The 18,622-nt window shown below is 43.1% G+C and overlaps 2 protein-coding genes across 5 annotated transcripts in view; both read right to left on the reverse strand.

The window, feature by feature from the left end:
* The window catches only part of TXNDC11 (thioredoxin domain containing 11), a 63,667-nt gene extending 61,775 nt beyond the window's left edge, over window positions 1–1,892 (reverse strand). Inside the window, exon 1 of the mRNA XM_033100989.1 lies at window positions 1,538–1,892. Coding sequence (XP_032956880.1) covers window positions 1,538–1,779 — 242 coding nt within the window. The 5' untranslated portion in view covers window positions 1,780–1,892. The remainder of the gene's footprint in view (window positions 1–1,537) is intronic.
* A 4,638-nt stretch (window positions 1,893–6,530) lies between these two features.
* The window catches only part of ZC3H7A (zinc finger CCCH-type containing 7A), a 32,557-nt gene continuing 20,465 nt past the window's right edge, over window positions 6,531–18,622 (reverse strand). For all 4 annotated transcript variants that reach the window (XM_033101540.1, XM_033101542.1, XM_033101541.1 and 1 more), the window contains 11 exons: window positions 18,147–18,308; window positions 17,278–17,474; window positions 16,881–16,981; window positions 16,242–16,423; window positions 15,751–15,827; window positions 15,008–15,141; window positions 14,490–14,595; window positions 11,809–11,917; window positions 10,165–10,298; window positions 8,379–8,542; window positions 6,531–7,450 (listed from right to left, as the gene is read on the reverse strand). In XM_033101540.1, the coding sequence (XP_032957431.1) occupies window positions 7,261–7,450; window positions 8,379–8,542; window positions 10,165–10,298; window positions 11,809–11,917; window positions 14,490–14,595; window positions 15,008–15,141; window positions 15,751–15,827; window positions 16,242–16,423; window positions 16,881–16,981; window positions 17,278–17,474; window positions 18,147–18,308 (1,556 nt within the window). In that variant the 3' untranslated portion in view covers window positions 6,531–7,260. The remainder of the gene's footprint in view (window positions 7,451–8,378; window positions 8,543–10,164; window positions 10,299–11,808; window positions 11,918–14,489; window positions 14,596–15,007; window positions 15,142–15,750; window positions 15,828–16,241; window positions 16,424–16,880; window positions 16,982–17,277; window positions 17,475–18,146; window positions 18,309–18,622) is intronic.

Consider the following 18,622-nt stretch of genomic DNA (forward strand, 5'->3'; position numbering starts at 1 on the left):
AATAAATAGCAAGGTTAAGAGCCTAGCCTGACAATAAAGGATTTAAATTCGAGCTCAGCCACTTAATAGGTGGGTGTGATTTGGGGCATTTTGTAACATGACCAAAGCTTAACTCTGCTATCTGTAAACTGGAAGAGTAAGGGTGTATCCAGACTTTATTGGGGATTGAGATTTAAATGATCCACTACTAGGCTCTCAGATTCTATGTTAAATGAATGAATGCAATCATGTAAGCCGTAGTTCTCAAGCAGGCAATTTTGTTTCCCAGGGGACATTTGGCAATATCCGGAGACATCTTGGGTTGTCACATCTGGGGATGGGGGTGTGCTACTGGCATCTGGTAGGTGTAAGTCAGAGATGTTGCCAAACACTCTACAAAGGACAGAACAGCCCCCACAACAAAGAATTATCTGGCCCAAAGTATCAACAGTGCCAAGGCTGAGAAGCCCTGCTGGTAGTATGACAAGTGCCACAAGCAAATGCTCAATGACAGTTATAATCTGTTCTCTTTCCACTAAACTCCCCAATCCTTTGACAATAAGGGCTACGTATCACCCCTAACATACTCAATAAAAACGCTGCAAGTTGAAATCCTTCTCTTGGCTAATATGCCAGTCAGTGGCAACATGGATTTATAAACTGAAGTCCCAGGAGATGCACTGTGGATTTGGGAGGCCAAAAGTACTGAAATTTAAAGTAAATTTTATATTTGTGTACTTTCTCAGAGAGAGGCACATTAACTTCCACTTTCCTGCTCATTATTCACCAGCCTGCTCCGGCCTTCCTAGTCCAGGAAAAACATCAGGTTTGTCCAGCCCCAGGACCTTTGCACTTACTATTTCCTCCGCTTTGGACACTCTTCCCCCAGATGTACCCGGTGTTTGGCGCTTTCGCCTTCTTGTGTAAGCTTCTTTTGAGGCTTCCTTAGGAAAGCCTTTCTGCCCCACCCTCCTGGTTTCTATCCCCTGTACAGCACGTACAGAAGTCCTTCAAAATTAGATTAAGTTTACTTGTTTACGGCCTGTCCTACCCACTGGAATGGAGAGCAGGAAGTTTTATCTTCATCGCTCACCTGGATGAGTGCCCCCCACATAGGAGCTGCGGATAAATAATCGTTAGATCAATGAGTGCATGAATTCCCAGAGGGGTCTGGGACTCTCATGGTTGTGAATCACTACACTCGAGGCCTAAGGGAAACAAAATGAGTGATACATGAGGATCCTACAACCGGGGAAGAAGTGACAGGTGCACCCCCCAGAAACCGCCGCTGAGCAGCTCAGAACCCGGCCCATCTCCCTCGGTACTAAATGGGGTGAAGGGGAGCCGAGAGCACCGTACGGCTGGCCGGCCCCCAGGGAGAGGGAACAGTGGCCTGCACGGCCGCAGGCGCGGGGCGGGAGGGTCAAGTCCTCGCTCCCGGCAAAGTCAAGTCCGACTTCTCCCGGCGGGGGCCACCACAACCCCCCACCCGGCCACGCGCCGCCAGCAGGGCCGACGGGGCGCCCGGCCGAGGACTCGCGGGTGCGGGCCGCCTCACCTGCAGGTAAACTTGAGGGCGAGGAGCAGCGCGCAGCCGAGAGCCACGGCCCCGCAGAGCAGCTCCGGCCGCCGGCGCGCCATGAGGGAGGCGCCGCGCAGTCCGCGACGGAGCCGGCCCGCGGAGGACGCTCCAGCCGGGACCGGGCTGAGGGAGCCGGAGCCCGCGGGGCCGCCGCCACCCTCGTCCTCGGCGTCGTCGCTGCTGCTGCTGCCGCCGCCGCGGCCTCCGCATTCCGACATTACATGCTCCCCGTCGCCAGCTTTATACCGCCGCCGCCGCCGCCGTCGAGGGCCGGAGGGCCCGGCCCGTCGCTCCCCAATCCCGTAGCTCCTCGCACCCGCTAACCGGGAACCTCCACGTCAGCCCCGCCGCCGCCGCAGTGCCCGCCCCCACGCAGGCGGCTCCGCCCCCCACCCACGGAGTCTGAGCTGACGCTGACACCGCCCGGAAGCCCCGCCCCGGAAAGGCCACGCCCCCTCTCCCACGGAGCCTGCGCAATCTGCTCTCTCGGGCCTCCTGCAGTCCCGCCTTTATCGCAAGCACCCCGTCCTCGGTCTAGGGAGTCTGCGCAGACGCCGGGCCGAGCGTTTGGCCACGCCTACTCCGGGATCCGCCCGGCGCCCATAGACTGAACCTCGGTACCCGGGGCGGGGGGTACTATCCTGGCCCACTGGGTTTTAAGAACCGTGGTGATGACAGGATACGTGCCTACAAGTCTGACTACAGGCTGCGGAGGACGTAGGTGCCTTTATTATTCCCCGTTTAACAGAAGAAAAACAGGTGCATAGACGAAAAACGTCCAAGGACCCAGAAGTGAGGTGGGAATGATCACGGCCTCGGTTTGCACGTGTGTAAAATGGAGTTAATAGTACCTCTCTTACAGGGTTGTTCTGATGATTAGATGGGTAGTTAATGGAAAGTGCCAGGCCTATAGTGAGTACTCAGTTGTCCCCCAGTGTCTACGACCTGCATCAATTCAGTGCTGTGTGACTCGGGACCTTCTCCCTACACTGGAGCCTAGGAGGAGAGTCTGTACTGCCTGTACTCACTTTACAGATGGGGAAACTGAGGCTTGGAAAAGTCAGTTGATGTAGGGAGGCCACCAGGCTAGTAGGTGAGAAATTGAGATTCAGGCAGGCCACACTGGTTAAGAAGCCACCCCAGTGACTCACTGCTGACTCCAAATCCTGACTCTAAATGTTAGGTATTTTCTAAATAAGTTTTGTGATCGAAAAGTACAAGTCAGTGAGGGATGAAATGGGATTTCAGAGTGCCAGGAAGGAATTGTTTCCTTGAGAGGGAGGGATAAGTGTCCCTAAGGTTGAGTGAACGTCCATAATTACACAGCTGCTGGGGCCGCACCATGGACCACAAACCAGGCCAATGAAACTCGGAGGGAACTAGGTGGTATGGGGCCCGGCAACAAACACGCACAAAGCATGGCTGAGAGCCAGGAGCTAAGGGGAGACCCCATCTCGGCCACAGGTCAGCTCTGTGACCCTGGTACACCGTTTCCAGGAATAAAATGCAGCTTCCAATGTCTACCTTGCTAGGTAGACCAGGGCATTCAGTGAGTCAACCTCATCTGTCATTTTGCTATTTGTCTTCTGTATCTTACATCTTTTTTGATCCTTCTTCACTTTTCTTCTTTTGTAGTAAGTGGATATTTTCTAGTATATCATTAATTCCTGTAATGATTTTAAACTTTATTATATTCTTAGAGATTGCTCTAGTGCAATATACATTTTTTGAGAACTTCAAAATTTCTGCTTCAGATTTATACTAACTTAATTACAGTAAGATATAGAAACTGCTCCAACATAGCTCCATTCCCTCCTTTTTTTTGGTGCTATTATTACTGTTTTTTAATGTTACATTACAAACCCAATAATACAGTGTTGTACTGTTTATATAATCTTGTTTAAAGAAGCTAAGAAGAGAAAAAATATGTCGTTTTTCTATTTATATTAACTTTCTTATTTACCATTTCTAGTTCTCTTGATTTCCTTGTGTAGATTTGAGTTATATGATATATTACAAATGAAAACAAATTATGGTCAAAAGTTACCAGTTCCCATTCACAGTAGGTTGCTAGGCCAGAATCTACCCTACACTTCCATAAGACACCTGTTGTTTGCACAGGTCTTTATCGGGTTCAAAGTACTTTTGCTGCCCATGGGTTGTCTCATGAGACCCTCGATGCCTGCACAATGCAGGACACCCTCTTACAGGCCAGGAAACCACCCTGGGTTAATAAAAGGATGGTTCCTATCCTCTTCCCTTTCTAGACTATCTGGTTGCAGCTCTGGCACCAGGGTGTTCAGAAACAATGATAAATTCATTTCAGACTACACCAGGCCATCAGGGTCAGGCTGTACTACTCTTCGAGGCTAGGTCAGCCCTACCTTGTCCACATCAATCAGAATCTGAGCTTTTGTGGCCACCTTGTATACTATGGTCAAGTTGGTGGAGTTTGAGTAGGTGGCAAGATGATTATATACATAATCATTAATCCTTTCTTAGAACCAGAGAGAAATAATGCTCACTCATTTTTAAAGTTTCCAAGCATTTACTTACCAAATGAGATGGGTCTACCAAGGTACAGGTTAGCGGGTGATACAGAGGGAAGCCCATGCCAGGTGATACAGAGGGAAGCCCATGCCCTCAGCCAGGGTATTCTGGACAGTGGTGCCTATGTTTCTTAGAGACTTTGTATCAAGACCCCAGAATTAGCTTTCCAGAAATTGGTATTCATCCCTTGCAACAAATCCAAGAGGCCAATTAGAGTATTCGCCACTTGCACTAACTGCGGGGGGAATGTATTCTTATTTCCCAATTGATGCAGGTCCCTGGGACTAAGTGGAAACAAACCTCAGGAATCTGTGCAGTCGACAAAGAGCAGACAGCCCAGGGAAAGGTAAGCGTGATAGAGTGAGGTGAGCACCTCCAGCAGCAGCCTGCCAGCCCTGGGTGCCTGTCATGGGGTGGGAAGATTTGGCAGAGGAAGGAGTCCTTGAGAGCAAGGACCCAACTGCGACCTCCTGCATGCCTCTTCAGGGATGACAGGGGTGGCTCCTTGCAGCCAACAAAATTTGCACATGAATATTCATATTTCCAAGAGCCAAAAAGGGGAAACCCAAATTCCATCAATGGAATGGATAAACAAAATATGGTATATCCGTGAAATGGAGTATTATTCTTCAATTAAAAGAAATGCACTCGGACTTGCTACAACATGGATGAACCTTGAAAACATTATGCTCGGTGAAAGAAGTCAGTCACAAAAGGCCACATATTATATGATTCCACTTACATGAACTGTCCAGAACAGGCAAATCCATACAGACACAAAGCAGATCAGTGGCTGCCGAGGCTTACGAGGCAAGGGAAGTGGGTAGACTGGGGTGTTTTGTTTTTTTCAGGAGAATGAAAATATTCTAAAACTCACTGTGGTAACTGTAACAGAATATTTGGAATATACTAAAAACCACTGAATTCTATTTTAAAATGGTAAAGTTTTTGTTACATGAATTGTATCTCAGTTTCTTAAATGTTGGAAAAAAATGCATCCTGTGAAGATCAAGCAGACATGCCGATGATTACTATTTCCCCTGCTATTACTGCTGGAGTTTTGCCTTTTCCTCCTCCCAAGTTACCATTCGCTTCTGTAAGAGGATGGAGGTGAGACTTCACTGTGGAACAATTAACACCGACTTCCTATCACCGAGACCAAGGTTGTGGCAGGCAGAGTTCTTAGCTGCAAACCAGAGGAAGACACTGGCTGATTTAGGCAGAAATGGAGTTTACTGAAAGGATGGTTGAGAGCACAGAGAATCAATGGCAAGAAGGTTGAAAGCCAAGGGACAGAAAATTCTCACCTTGACCACTCACTGGCTCTCCAACTCTTGTTTCGAGCCTAGATTCCAAAGGTTAAGACAACCAACTTTTTTTAATCTGTAAATGGAACACCAGAGACGTTTTAACATCTGTTCTCCCTGGAAAAAGAGGACAAAAGGAGATTGGGAGAAAGCACAGAGAAAAGGTAACGAAGGCCATCAGACCTAGCAGAATAGTAACACTGCCAGGCTATTCCACAGAAATTGTCACCCCCAACAGATTACTTGGCAAATACAATGCACTCCTAATGCTCCTGCCAAATAAAACTGCCACCTCCCCTGCCTTCCCACACATGGAGGGAAACCAGAGTCCTACTATCTTCGTGGTGTCACAAGGGCTTGTCACTCCATGACCCCTGTTTCTGCTAGTGCTCTACTTTCATCTCACTGTTTATAGCTACTGGTATGACCTCCTCTCTATCCTGGCTGGACTCACAGAGAACAAAAACCTTTTTCTGTTTCCCCTGAACCCCACTCGACCTTTCAAGGTCGTGAGGAAGTGCCTTTGCCTGAGGGTTTGCAGGGTTAGTACATCACAGCCTGGCAGATCCTGTCTTCAAAGTCTGTAAGCCATTCTCCCTGGCCCCCACTCCCAAGGACTCTGCACTGGCAATGTCCTCATGAGTGGCTGCCCCCCACATCCTGACGATAACTTCTCCCTAGCTCACTGGGTCCCAGTCTCTGAAGCAGGTAGAGTTTGAGAGGACAGCTTAGCCCTTTCTTTGTCTCTGCCAGCCCATGCCTTCAGTGGGCTTTTAACAACCAAACACCTCTATGTAGGGTAATGTGCGAGACACTTGTCTCGACAAAATCACACAGCCCTAGTCTTAGCTGACCATGTGTCTCCTTGCTAACTATTCATCTGAAGAAACACACAAGAATGCCTAGAGGTATTACCACATCAGTCAACAACAAAAGACTCTTACTAACCTAAATCCAGGAGAGTGGGACAGAGTAAAAGTTGCTTTCTTGTCCCTTTAATTTGCATTCTGTCACTAATTACTTAAGTAAAAGTGCTATTTAAAAGAATCGAACCTTGTGATTTTAATACCCAGTTTCCACAATTCTTTGGGGGAAAGGACCACATCAAAAAGTGAAAGACAGCTACATATAAAATCTTTATTACAGGCAATATTGGTCCATACACTACACAATACCAACAGTACAAGTTTAATCTTTCAAAATCATCATTTAAACAGCAAAAGACCAAGAAATAAAATTTGAGTCAGCTGATTATTTTTCAAAATATTCTCAATGCACATTATCCTCAGTTTCCTTATTACAGTGAAACATACAAATACAGAAAAATACCCCATTTAACGTATACTGGTGTTAAATGGTTATTTGGCTTAAAATCTGAGTTAAGAAAATCCTTTTTAGCAACCTACATACAGATAAGTGGCAAACTTTATTAAACAAATTCGTTCTGCTTAAAATGTGTAAAGAATTTCATCCGTCATGTGTTCTGATCCTAATACGAGTGTTTAATCTCTCACCATTATGGTTCTCATCTGAAGGACCAAGTCAAGGACTTGTCCCCGACATAACCTTATCCTCTTCCCCGACACACTTCATCCAAAAGTCTGTTCAACAGATGGCAAGCGGGTAGCGGTCACTTTGCCATTTGATGCCAATGGTGCCATGAGAGCATGGCCAGACCCGTTAAACAGCCCGTTTTCCTACCTACTGGGGGTTGCTGCTCAGGAGGGAGGATAGACGCCAATACAAGCGGAAAACCTGCAGTTCGTCTGCTACGTGCCTTAGAACACTTTCAATTTTTCTGGTCAATGCTCTGATTAGGTGACATACATAAAAGCCAGCATATTAGTTTAAATCTTTAAACAAAAAACTATATTTTCCAAAGTCATTATCATTTGGGGCAATTAAGTGATCTTTTCTTGCTTTGTTGAGCTTCATCTTTAGGGCATCTCTTCTTTCTTCCCATTCATGAAGTTCAGCATTTCCATGTGCAAATTTACAGCTGCTCCCTTCAGTGCAGGTACCGTTCATATACCTGTTAGGACAAGTTAGCTGGGTAAGTGCCCACAAATTGTTTATAAAAATCGTAAAAATGTTACAATTTGCTTAAAACTCTTAGTTCAAAATCTTCAATCTACAAAAATGGATATTTTATAGACTTGACATCCACAAGTTGGTACTTTAAGCTATTAAAATGTATTTGATGAAAAATAACTTCTATTGCTACAATTCAAATATTTTCTCAAACAAAAGGTATTTTTAGGTAAATTGATTAAAATTACCTTTTCTTGATTTTATGATCTAATAAAAAAATGAACTTCTCATTAAAAATAAAAAGAAGAAAAAGAAAAATACTGTTTGATGGGGGAATTCTTCCTGATATAGTGAAAATTGATCAGAATTGACATTAAGGAAATAGTTTTAGCCTTCCATAGTTTTAAGTAGCAAATGGATCTAAATTTGGAAATTAAATGTAAACAGTGATTTAACAAAATGAGGAGCAATTCAAAATTATCTAGTTTTCCATTGAAAAATTTTCTAAGTAAACTTAAACAAAGGAGTGATACTAACATTTTCCCTTGACCTGAGTAAGTTCTAGATTTACACTTGAAATATTCAAAGGCAGTTTCAAAACTGATGAACATCTACAAGAAACACTGTGGTGAAGGGTTCGACAATCATGGCCGGGAACTCGAAGATGATCTAGGCAAACTCGAATGAACATACTTCTGTATTCAGTTATCTTAAGACATTTCAAACTGGTACCGGCAGTCTAGTAAATCTTTTCATATAAACATAGAAGAGTGAAGAAATGTTCAAAGGGCAACTAAAGCTTTGAGCCCAAATCTAAGCTTCCAGTATCAGAAGACTTCATCATCCAGACATTCTCTGTCTACTAACGTAACATCAAAGTTACGTGAGACCAGCAGCCCCCATGTGGGAAATGGAAGAAACCTACGTACCTATCACAAATACTGAAATACCCTGTTGGGAAGCGGTGCTGCCAGCAGTACTGGTCGTCTTCAGTGTGGAAAACCTTCTCTTTGTGCTTCTCTGAGGAAATGTGGCCTTGCCACTGCTTCTCACTGTTACAGTTCTTCCCGCACATCCAGCAGTGAAAGTCCACCTACGGAGTATGACAGACATACGTCCCGTCAGCAGGGGTTGTCTGTGGGATCTTCACACACCTTCAGGGCACCAGGCTGATTGGAAACCACCCAACCGAAGACCCACTCTGCTTTCAGGGAGCAGGTCTACTGGAGGAGCCGGGCAAAAACACAAATCTCAACGTCAGAAGGAGAACCAAGGAAAGGATGCCAGCACTGGGAGGCGTGCCAGAACACAGGCAGCAGGGCACGGGCAATGCATTCAGCCAGGTGTCCAGGAAGTCTCCAGCAAGGAGGCGGACGGAGCTGGTGTGCAAACAAGGATGTTTGCTGGGAGGACCAGGAGCCCGGCTCAAACAAGGCTTCTGGGAAGGAGTGCCACCATGAGGAAAAAAGCAGAGAGGACATGAAAGCCCAGGGCTCGCCAAGTAGAGAGGGGCGGACGAGCAGCACTACGTTCAGTGCACGGACCCCTCCTACGTATGGACCAGGACTTGTGCCAGGTGCCAGGGAAGTGCCCAGAGGGGAAGACGCTGCCCTGGGGCACAGACCCAGAGAAGCACTCTGTTATGGTGGGGGGTAAGTGCTAAGTGTCTGAGTTGTATTTCCCAAATGCCCCATGTAAAAGTCATTGCAGCACTGGACAAGAATAGATTCTGGAGACTTCCCATGAGATTCTGACTCAATATGTCTGGGACACAGACAAGAATCTATCTTCTTAAACACCCCAGGTAGATCTCATGACCCAGCAAGTGTGGGTGATGCTGCTCAGGGAACCCAAGGAGGACCTAAGAAAAGGTGGCAAGGAAATCAGAGCTGAGCCTTGGCAGAGGGGGGCAGAGTTCAGAGGGCACATCACAAGCAGAGACACAGGGCAAGGCCAGGCCACAGACGTGACCTAGATTCAACTGAATCAGTCAGTATGGAGTGGTACCAAACAACAAAACAAGAAACAACTAGCAGAATAATGCATACCTACTTACGATGCATACCTACTTATGTCGATTTAAAAAACATGCCAGGCAGAACAACAGATTAGGAATAAATGTCAAAGATATGTAAACATGGCCTGGAAAAATACACACTGGACCTGGTCCCTCTGGGAAGGGGGACAAATGGGGTTCCATTTCATCTGTAAACATTTACAGAAGTAAATACAACAAACTTAAGATCAGTTCACTTGGGATGGTGGGCTCAAAATAGTCACGCTATCATCCTCACTTTTCTGAAAATTGTAAAAGGGGGAGGGGAGCCCACCTTTCCAGAGCACTTTCTGTGGCCTAGCACTGGGATGCGTGTCCAGACTCACACTTCACTTCTCCATGATAAGCACCCCCTCACAGAGGGAGCATTAATAACCTGCTCAGGTTCACAGGCTACTAAGAAAGGAACCAGGGCTTAGAGTTGAACTTCTCTGGCTCTAAAGTCAGAAAAAGGATCAAGGGAAGGACTTTAGAATGAAGAGACTTGAGCTAACAGCAGAGAGCCCCTGGAAAAAGAAGCTGAAGATACCGGAAGATGACAGGGAGTGGTGAGTGATGGAGCCAGGTTCCGGAGAAGGTGGGGAGAAAAAAGAAATGCTCCATCTGTGGCTCGGAGGCAAAGGAGAGGTGAAACCAACCAACCAACCAGCGATACTTACACTAACTTCAGCATAATCTGTCGGCATGTGAATTTGTTTTCCATTTTCCTTGCAGGACTGACTGGCTACATCATCACTTTTTTCATTTATTTGACTCTTTAGCCAGAGTTCATAAAACTGCTCCATATCTTGTACTAAAGAAAAATGAATCACTTTCAGGAGCAAAAATTTAAATATACACCATTTAAATCCATGCAAGATCATGCACACCTTTTGTATAAGTCAGTTTACGTTTTAAAAAAAGAGTGAGAGGGCTGAATGGAGACATTATATTAGACACAGAGAGATGGTCCACCATCCAAGCAGGTGAACTGCCCTGGGCAAGAATCAAGTTCAGGACTGTGAGACCACAAATATTAGGTTTCAAGACTAATTAACTCCTCTCTGCATTTGTAAGACACTTTGGGGGTGTTTACAATTCAGAAACCATTATGAGGTACCACTGGGAAAAAAAAAGGCCTCAGCACTGCTGCATCGTACGCACGCTGAACACTCGTTATCACTGCCATAACCACACAAGCTGTGCCCTCAGCTGGAGGGAGCCTGGAGCTGATACGCTCCTCACTGTTTACTGAGAAAGAGGAGACATACTACTTTTGGGACCAAGATTCTGATCCTGATGGGAGTCCGTCAGTCAAGCCACAGTCCCAGGGGCCCGACAGGCTAGGGTGCAATTACAACAATGCAACCATGACCAGGTCCTGGACAGCGGCTGCAAGCTACTTCCTATGCTGAGAACAGGTGTATTCCGCCTTATACCGTCAAGTGCTAAGACTAGCTCTCTCAATCTCAGCACTACTGACACTCTGGGCCGGGGAATCCTTTGCTGTTGGTAGCCGGCCTGTGCATCATAGGCTGTTTAACACCTCTGGACTCAACCCACTAGATGCCAGTAGCACATTCCCAAAAGTCATGACATAAAAATGTCTCCAGGGGGAGAGGGGTATGTATGGCCAAATTTATCCCCAGATGCTGTATGTCCCTACTCCAGGCAAGACAGTGAGGAAGAGTCGTGTCCACACAAGTCACTGAATTTTGACATGGTTGAAACATAGCAGGTGACATGCTCAAATCCGATTGGTTCTTGTAATTCACAGATTGCAGATCTTAAGCAGTAGGTAACCTTCCATCAGTTAAAATTAAGAACAATGATCCTTAGAGTAAAACATTTTCTCGTCAAAAGCAAAAGGTCGTCTGAGGCTCCTTCCAAAGACTTCCACAATGAACTAGCAGTTAGTTTGACCAAGATAAACCTTCTCTCCTTGGGCCTTTGAATCTGGGCTGTTCTACCCTAAGGCCTCCTTGAAGAAGCCTCCAGTTCTAATCGGATTAATTCCCAGCGTGACTATTCACAACAGGAGACGAGCTGACGTAAGCGGTCACAGAAGGACTAACATCCCCCGACCACCACTCAGGACCACATCTCCAACATCACAGGATGCAGATCCACAGATGTGAATCCAGGTCAGAGCTAAACAAACACAGCAGATGCCACATTCTGCTCCCCTGATCAAATGGTACAATTGTTTAGGACGCAAACTGCTTTCGGTGCTCATGGTAAGCTGGCATGTTTTCAGAGGAAAGAAACTTTCAGGCGAGCTAGATTTCACGGATATCAAGGCCACAGGTAAACCATCAACTTACTCCCGTTCTCCTTCATGTACGTCCACACTTTGCGTTCCTCAGGACTGTGAGCAAAAGAACAGTTTCCAACATATTGACATTTTTTCCCAGAAGCAATATGATTGCACAGCTGTATAAAAAAATATGAATGTAAGACAGAGTACACTTAGTAAAACTACCTGTTTTACATGTAAGCAAAATAAGCATCATTATTGTCCATGCTAATGCTGAGTAATATAATCTTTAACTAAGATTAATTTGATTCTATTCAAATTGACTATAAGCCCAAAATACAGGAGACGATATTAACATTAAGCTTTCTATCTCAAAATTTTTCAAAAGAAAATTTCCAAAGGAAACAATAAATTAGAATATAGAACGTTTTCTTACAATGTCTACAAACTCACTTATCCAGAGTATCTGCTTTTAACAAAGCAAAACATTTTATCTCTGAGTGCAAATCTCTGGCCCTCTCAGTCTGACAGCGCCTACTGTTGCCTGCTTACCACCCAGGATGCCTCCTTGCCAGCGCTTGGGAAGTGGTCAAGAACCTACAGATGACTCCAAAGGTACTAAGCAGTGTCGAAAAAAAACTCAGACATTTAGCTTCCTTAAAACCAATACTGGCGGTGAACCTCGGCCATCACTCACCAGATGTGTATTTTCTGAAGACAATTATTACACTAACCAGGCCACCCAGTTACACAGCATTCAAATAATGCCTCTTCTGGTTATCTGCATTTTTACTTCACAAAGTAAATACAGTGATACTGGTAGGAAAATCAAGTGACAGCAATCAGAACACAGGGTTCCTTAGGAACCTTGACTGAAGAACTAAGAAAACCTCCACCACCGAGAGAGCTCATTCTTAAATACTAATATGAATACACTTGTCATTATAGAGCACAAATCCCAGGACAATGAACTGTTAGCTTATCTTTGTTTGTGTTTCAACAGGAGCTGGCCCTACATATTCGTTTGCATGGTATTAGATGCTTAGCATTGGTTTTTGCTAAAACTCTAAAACAGCGAGCGCTGAACACGGTATGTTTTCTCCGTGGGACCAAGGTCAATGACCTCCCTCAGGGTATTTTGTATAAAGTCAGAAGTCAGGAAAACATCCTGTGACCAGCTTTACTGTATTCTCGTCCCAGGCAAACCCCCTGAAGTACTTAGTGAGGCGTTACTAGGAAAACATTTACCACAGTCTTTCAAGTTCAGTAATAAGGAGCAGGGAAAAGAGAAGAGAAAGGAGAAGGCTGGCCACTGTGCTGGGTTTTGACATAACACCATCTCATGTCAGCTTCCCTATGAGGTAACCACTCCCATTTACAGATGAGCAAACTGACGCTGCGTAACTTGACTAGGGCCCTTCTGGCAGACTCTGAAGCCCATTCTCTTTCCACCTCACCACACTGTCTGTCTACACACAAACACAGAATATTATTTCTTCTTTTAGAAAAAGGACCCCTTAGCAATACCTAGTATGGGAGAAAAGGAAATAAGCCACTGTAACATCACACAGCAGGACACCACGTCCATCACACAGTAGTCCTGGGCCCCGCCTCCTGAACTAAAACTGTTCTCAGTCATCTTTGTTTTCACCAAGTATTAAGGAATGTACCCTTAATCTCCGCCATCCTGTAGAGCAGAAGACATCAATGGTTCTACTCAGCCTTCTTCCCCTCCTACATAACCCACTGATTAAAGCACCCAAATCTATGAGTCTGAAACCACTGTAGATGAAACAAAGACACACCACGTCCTTCCAAGACTGACCCTGTAACCTGTATAAGGTTTACAAAACGCAAGGTCACTGGGCCATGGAAATTAACCTGCCTCTTGCTCTTCCTCAACGCTTTCTGCAAGTCAGGGAGGGAGGCTTCCTTTACAAGGGAACTCTGCAATCCACGTGACTGGCGTCTCTGGTCAAAATGTTCTCTCCATATTTCCTCCACTGGGAGGGAGTTTACCCCGTCAGCGCTCTGATGTCCCTCTCCATTAACTCACAGTGAAATCCCTCCAGACTCTCTCCATACCCTCTCTCTCCTGAAGAGGAAAGTCCAGAGCCAGCTCAAGGGGTTTGCTCGGACAGTCACCTTCCAGACCGTGTAAGGCGCCGGGGGTGCTGTATTAAGGTGAAACTCGCCACCTCGTGAATGAAATACTATCCTAACTTGAAGTGGGTCTGGCACTTTCAAAGGGTTTTTGAGGAACACCTTCCTCTAACACAGAACATTTTCCTTTGGGTTACTTTTAGAAGGTTCTATAAAGTGGGGTATCTTTTAGCTAGTCTCCATTGCTCCAGTGAAAGAAAGAGACATGATAAAAACATCTCATGCACACAATGCAAAATAATACAAGAAGGGTTTGACAGCAAAGCGGAGGAATCAAATTTAAGTACATTTCTCTTCCAATCCCTCCCAAAAGTAATTCATCTGAAAAATAAGTTGAAGCATTCCCATAAGTGTTTTTCGATTCTCGATTTACTTTTTTCCAGTTAACTCACAAAATTCCAATCCACCTGAAAACTGTCTCAGAACCATACACCTACTAAAGGGAAAGCAAAAAGAGAGGACCATTTACATTTCATTATGACGACGAGCTTTAAAGGGCGCCAGTTTCAATCGGAATTACTACTACTTTCTAATGATTTGAAATACCTAATTAAAAAAAAAGTGGCTTAAAAATTACGTATGTACATCAAACTGTAAAGGCATTTGTTTCTTTGTGGGGAGAGGACGGATGTTCCTCCACTTCTTATGTTCAACAGACATCACTCTCATCGCACGACGATCTTTGGTCCACCTAAGAAAAATGGAGTTCAGAAAGAACGAAGACACACTGGCAAAAGACATCATATAAAGGGACAGGTATGAAGTTTCTACCCAAAGGACCAGAGATTTTTTTTTTTTCCTCAACCCTTCTAAAAGAAATACCTTAAGATTCTGTCATTTCATTTCCTGTTGATATTTGTAAACAAACATTCCCTATGAATCCTCGACAAAAAACTGATAAAATACAGGAAAAATACTATTGAATTTTGTTGAATTCTTAGCTGTTAGAGCCTAAAAATCTCTTCCCGTTTGCTTTGTTAATTCCCCCTAAATTGTCTACTTGCTTGCTTCAAAGTCCTAACCTTTTTCTCACATGTATGGTTTTATGCCTATAAAACAGATCATTAAGAAGTAGGCATTGTTTCCACACACACACTACTTACGAATGCCTTGCCTTCGCACTACAATATTTTCTGTTTTTGTCTGGTTCGATGACTTGCCCATTTCTCAGACACTGAGCACACACAAATTTTATCTTCATATTCAGAGATCCAGGCATCATTTGATTGCCAAGTACCTTAAACAACAAAAAGATCAGTTTTAATTTTAACACAAAACCAGTTTCTTATAAAATACTGAATCGCTATGCATTTTTTTTTCATAATAGCATACAATTTCTTTTTGTCTGGTTTGATGATCTGACCATTATATATATGATCTCATAACTAAATCTCCAATTCTCCACCCAAATGTAAGATAATAAAAGCAGATTACAAACGCCGAACCTGTTTATAAAAGTGGGCTTTGGAGTCAATGGCTGGAATATTTGGCGGGGAGGGGGACGGTGGATAGTGGATAAAGCACTTTTGCCTGGTGAGAAGCAAAACTGCAAACACAATCGATCTCCCTTACGCCCACAATTCCCAGAACCCAACTGTTCTTCCAATTAAGCTGAATAAGAAAAGTGTGTCCTATACTCTTGGCAGGTATTATGGGATGACTAATTGTTTTTTTATGATGATTAACTAAAATTCAGAAAACTTTTTTTCACATTAAGAATTCCTCATCTCAATAAACATTAAGAAAATAACTGGACTGCAAGTGTGACCTGCCTCTGCCAACAACTAACATCCATTAGGTCATTCCGGAAAGATCCCAAATGCAGAAAGTACACAAGAGAAAATACCTGAGCTCCAGGTATGTTTGCTTCCAATTTTTGCCAATATCGTTTAGATTCTTGAGCAATTGCATCGTGTGAGATACCTAGGAAATGTACAAGCCTTCATTTAGGTTCTCTACATAGTAAGAATCCACCAAGCAGGTCACAGATTCAATTCCCTAATTATCCCCATGCAGTGGAGCCTACTGCCAAGGAGGAATGAATATCACATGACTCATTTTCAAAATGGAATATTTTCAAATAGAGCTCTCAGTGCTTCTGGAGGAATCTTTCTTCCTCACAAAACCATACTACTTGCATGAATTTGTACTGGCAATTAACTACATGACACCATACTCAAAATAGGCCGCCCTAAAAATGAGAAGTAACTGCACAGTTTAAAGCTCAGGTCAAAACCAACCAGGCTGCCACATCAGGGTGATGGAGAAGGGTCTCTAAGACGGTCTCATCAAACCCTGACTGCTCCTGAGACATTTCTCAGTCATGTACACACCTACCTGTTTCATTTTGCAATATCCAGACTTTCAATTCTACAAGACTGTGAGCATAAAAGCACTCATCTTCCCTTAAACAGCCATATCGAACCTCATGTCGACATAAATCAAGCTGACATTGACCATGAAAGGAACGTATTTTGGAGTATTTTACTGTTGTTTCTCGCAAAATGTGGACAAGGCACCTAAGATGAAAATGGAATGCCATTTTAATAGTGTTCTGCCATAAGTTAAATATACACATACATATAAAGACATAGATCTAGATATATAGGTATAGATATAGATAAATGTGAAGTCCTAAACTCAACATACATTTTAAATCTTTATCAGAAAAAATAAATCATTGTATGCGACTGCCGGGGAAGTGTGAGGATAATTATATGTTAAGCCATAAAACACCTCAATCCATGCCATGAGAAGCTAAAAATCAATAATGCTTTTCTGTATTAAATAATCAATTTAATAATTCATCAAAAAATTCCCAGCCAAATCCACTAACAGACATTTTAAAATAGTCATCATCTTTCAAAACAACAAAAGGAGAGGGGGTGGTGCCTGGGGAGATACGAGTCTAGTTTTATTCGGAGCTAAGAAAACAATCTATTTTGTCACTATAAAAATTAGAAACTACCAACGTACTTATTGTCTTCAAACTCATGCTTTGTAACCGGGTGAGAACAAGAAGTAGAATTATCTTTATTTCTTTTACTGATCATTCTGGGCTTATGATCAAAACATTTCTGGAATAGACAAAGAAGAAAGATCATCACAAAACATAATACAAAACATAACTTTTGTACCCCAAATACTTCTTAGTTTCAATATTGCTACATACCTATACATTATATACTTATACTAATCAATATTCATCATGAAGTCTTAATATTTTTGTGGATATAAACAGGAGCTACCATTGCAGAGTGAATGCTTGCTTTATCATATGGCAGGACCTGTGCTAAGTATTCTATACTTCTGGCCTTGCAAGTCAGAAACTATCACCACTTTTACAGCAGAAAAGAAGTTTTGGAGACAGCACCTCACAAAGGAATATAAATTCTCCAAGATGCTCTTGCAGAAGTTTGGATATGGTAAGGTTGACCTTTCCACTGCCACCAAAGAAAGCCTCTCTACTGAAGGCCCCTTTTCGCTCCAGTGTCCAGACGTCTATCTCTTCTTGGCAATAAGCAAATGTGCAGTGGCCTGAATATCTACATTCCTCCTCAGCAGCAACATCTAGAAAGACAGGGAATTAAAGGCCATTTTTAACATGGGCCATTGTTTTTTCAAAGTCAGTGAATATTACACACGTTTACGGTATCATTTGGCTCTTTATAACAACGCATGGAGAGCTTCAAACAATGATACGTGTATTATTATCCAAGGATGGTATTAACTCTTAAAAGAAAGAAAAACAAAAACAAAACCCAGTACCACACATGTAAAATTTGTTTTTTCCACACAGGGGAAAAAAGTCTTAATACTCTCACGTATTCAACCTAAGTTTAAAAAAATCACTTAGGAACATTTGAAGTTCGTTCAGATGAAGTACCCTAACAAAATAAAAATACTAAGTTCTCTACAAAGCATCTTAAAAGAGCAACATTTTCCAAGCCTTAGTTCAGTGTTCTGATTCTGTTAAGACCGAATCAGAGAACTTAAAATCTGAGAGTTTCTGTTTAAACCCTGGCCAAAGCCCTGATTCCATAAATAACTATACCCCACACAAGAAGTTAAAAACAAAGGTGAAAATAACATAAAAAAATCCTAATGTCTCAACCTAAGAAACTTGCTATTAACTCTATCTAAACATCTTTAGTAACAGTAGTTCTGGAACCATTGTAATAAATGCAGCACGTCATTTATCAATTATGTAATGGACACCAATTAAGAAATTATAGTACGTACCTTTACATATATAATAAGGTCCTTCATAATTTGTTTTTGTTGGTCTTGGCCGTATTTTTTTCCATGATTTATCTTCAACATTCTTTATCCTACCAATTAAAATATCTTTCTTACATTTATGATCTATATTAGGATTGTAAGTGAAATCCATTAACTTAGGGCCTGAAAAAGATGTAAAAAGGATTGCTCATATGCACAAAAAGTATCATTTCATTTACAGGCATATTTATAAACAGATGTGAGCAGATGGATATATTGATTACGAAACCCACAAAAATCTCATCTTCATGACCCCAAAGTGTAAACAAGCTACCAAAGCAATTTTTGCCTTTTATGCTGTTTGTTTTTATAGAAACACAAACTTCTACATCAGTTTTCCCAAAACATTCCCTTATTTAACTATTAGGATAGGAATTCTGATGGCTTATCAAGGTAAAGAACACTATTAAATATACAGCCAAGAAAGAAAATGAATT

Source organism: Rhinolophus ferrumequinum, assembly GCF_004115265.2.
Source record: "Rhinolophus ferrumequinum isolate MPI-CBG mRhiFer1 chromosome 15 unlocalized genomic scaffold, mRhiFer1_v1.p scaffold_54_arrow_ctg1_1, whole genome shotgun sequence".
Classification (NCBI taxonomy): Eukaryota; Metazoa; Chordata; class Mammalia; order Chiroptera; family Rhinolophidae; genus Rhinolophus; species Rhinolophus ferrumequinum.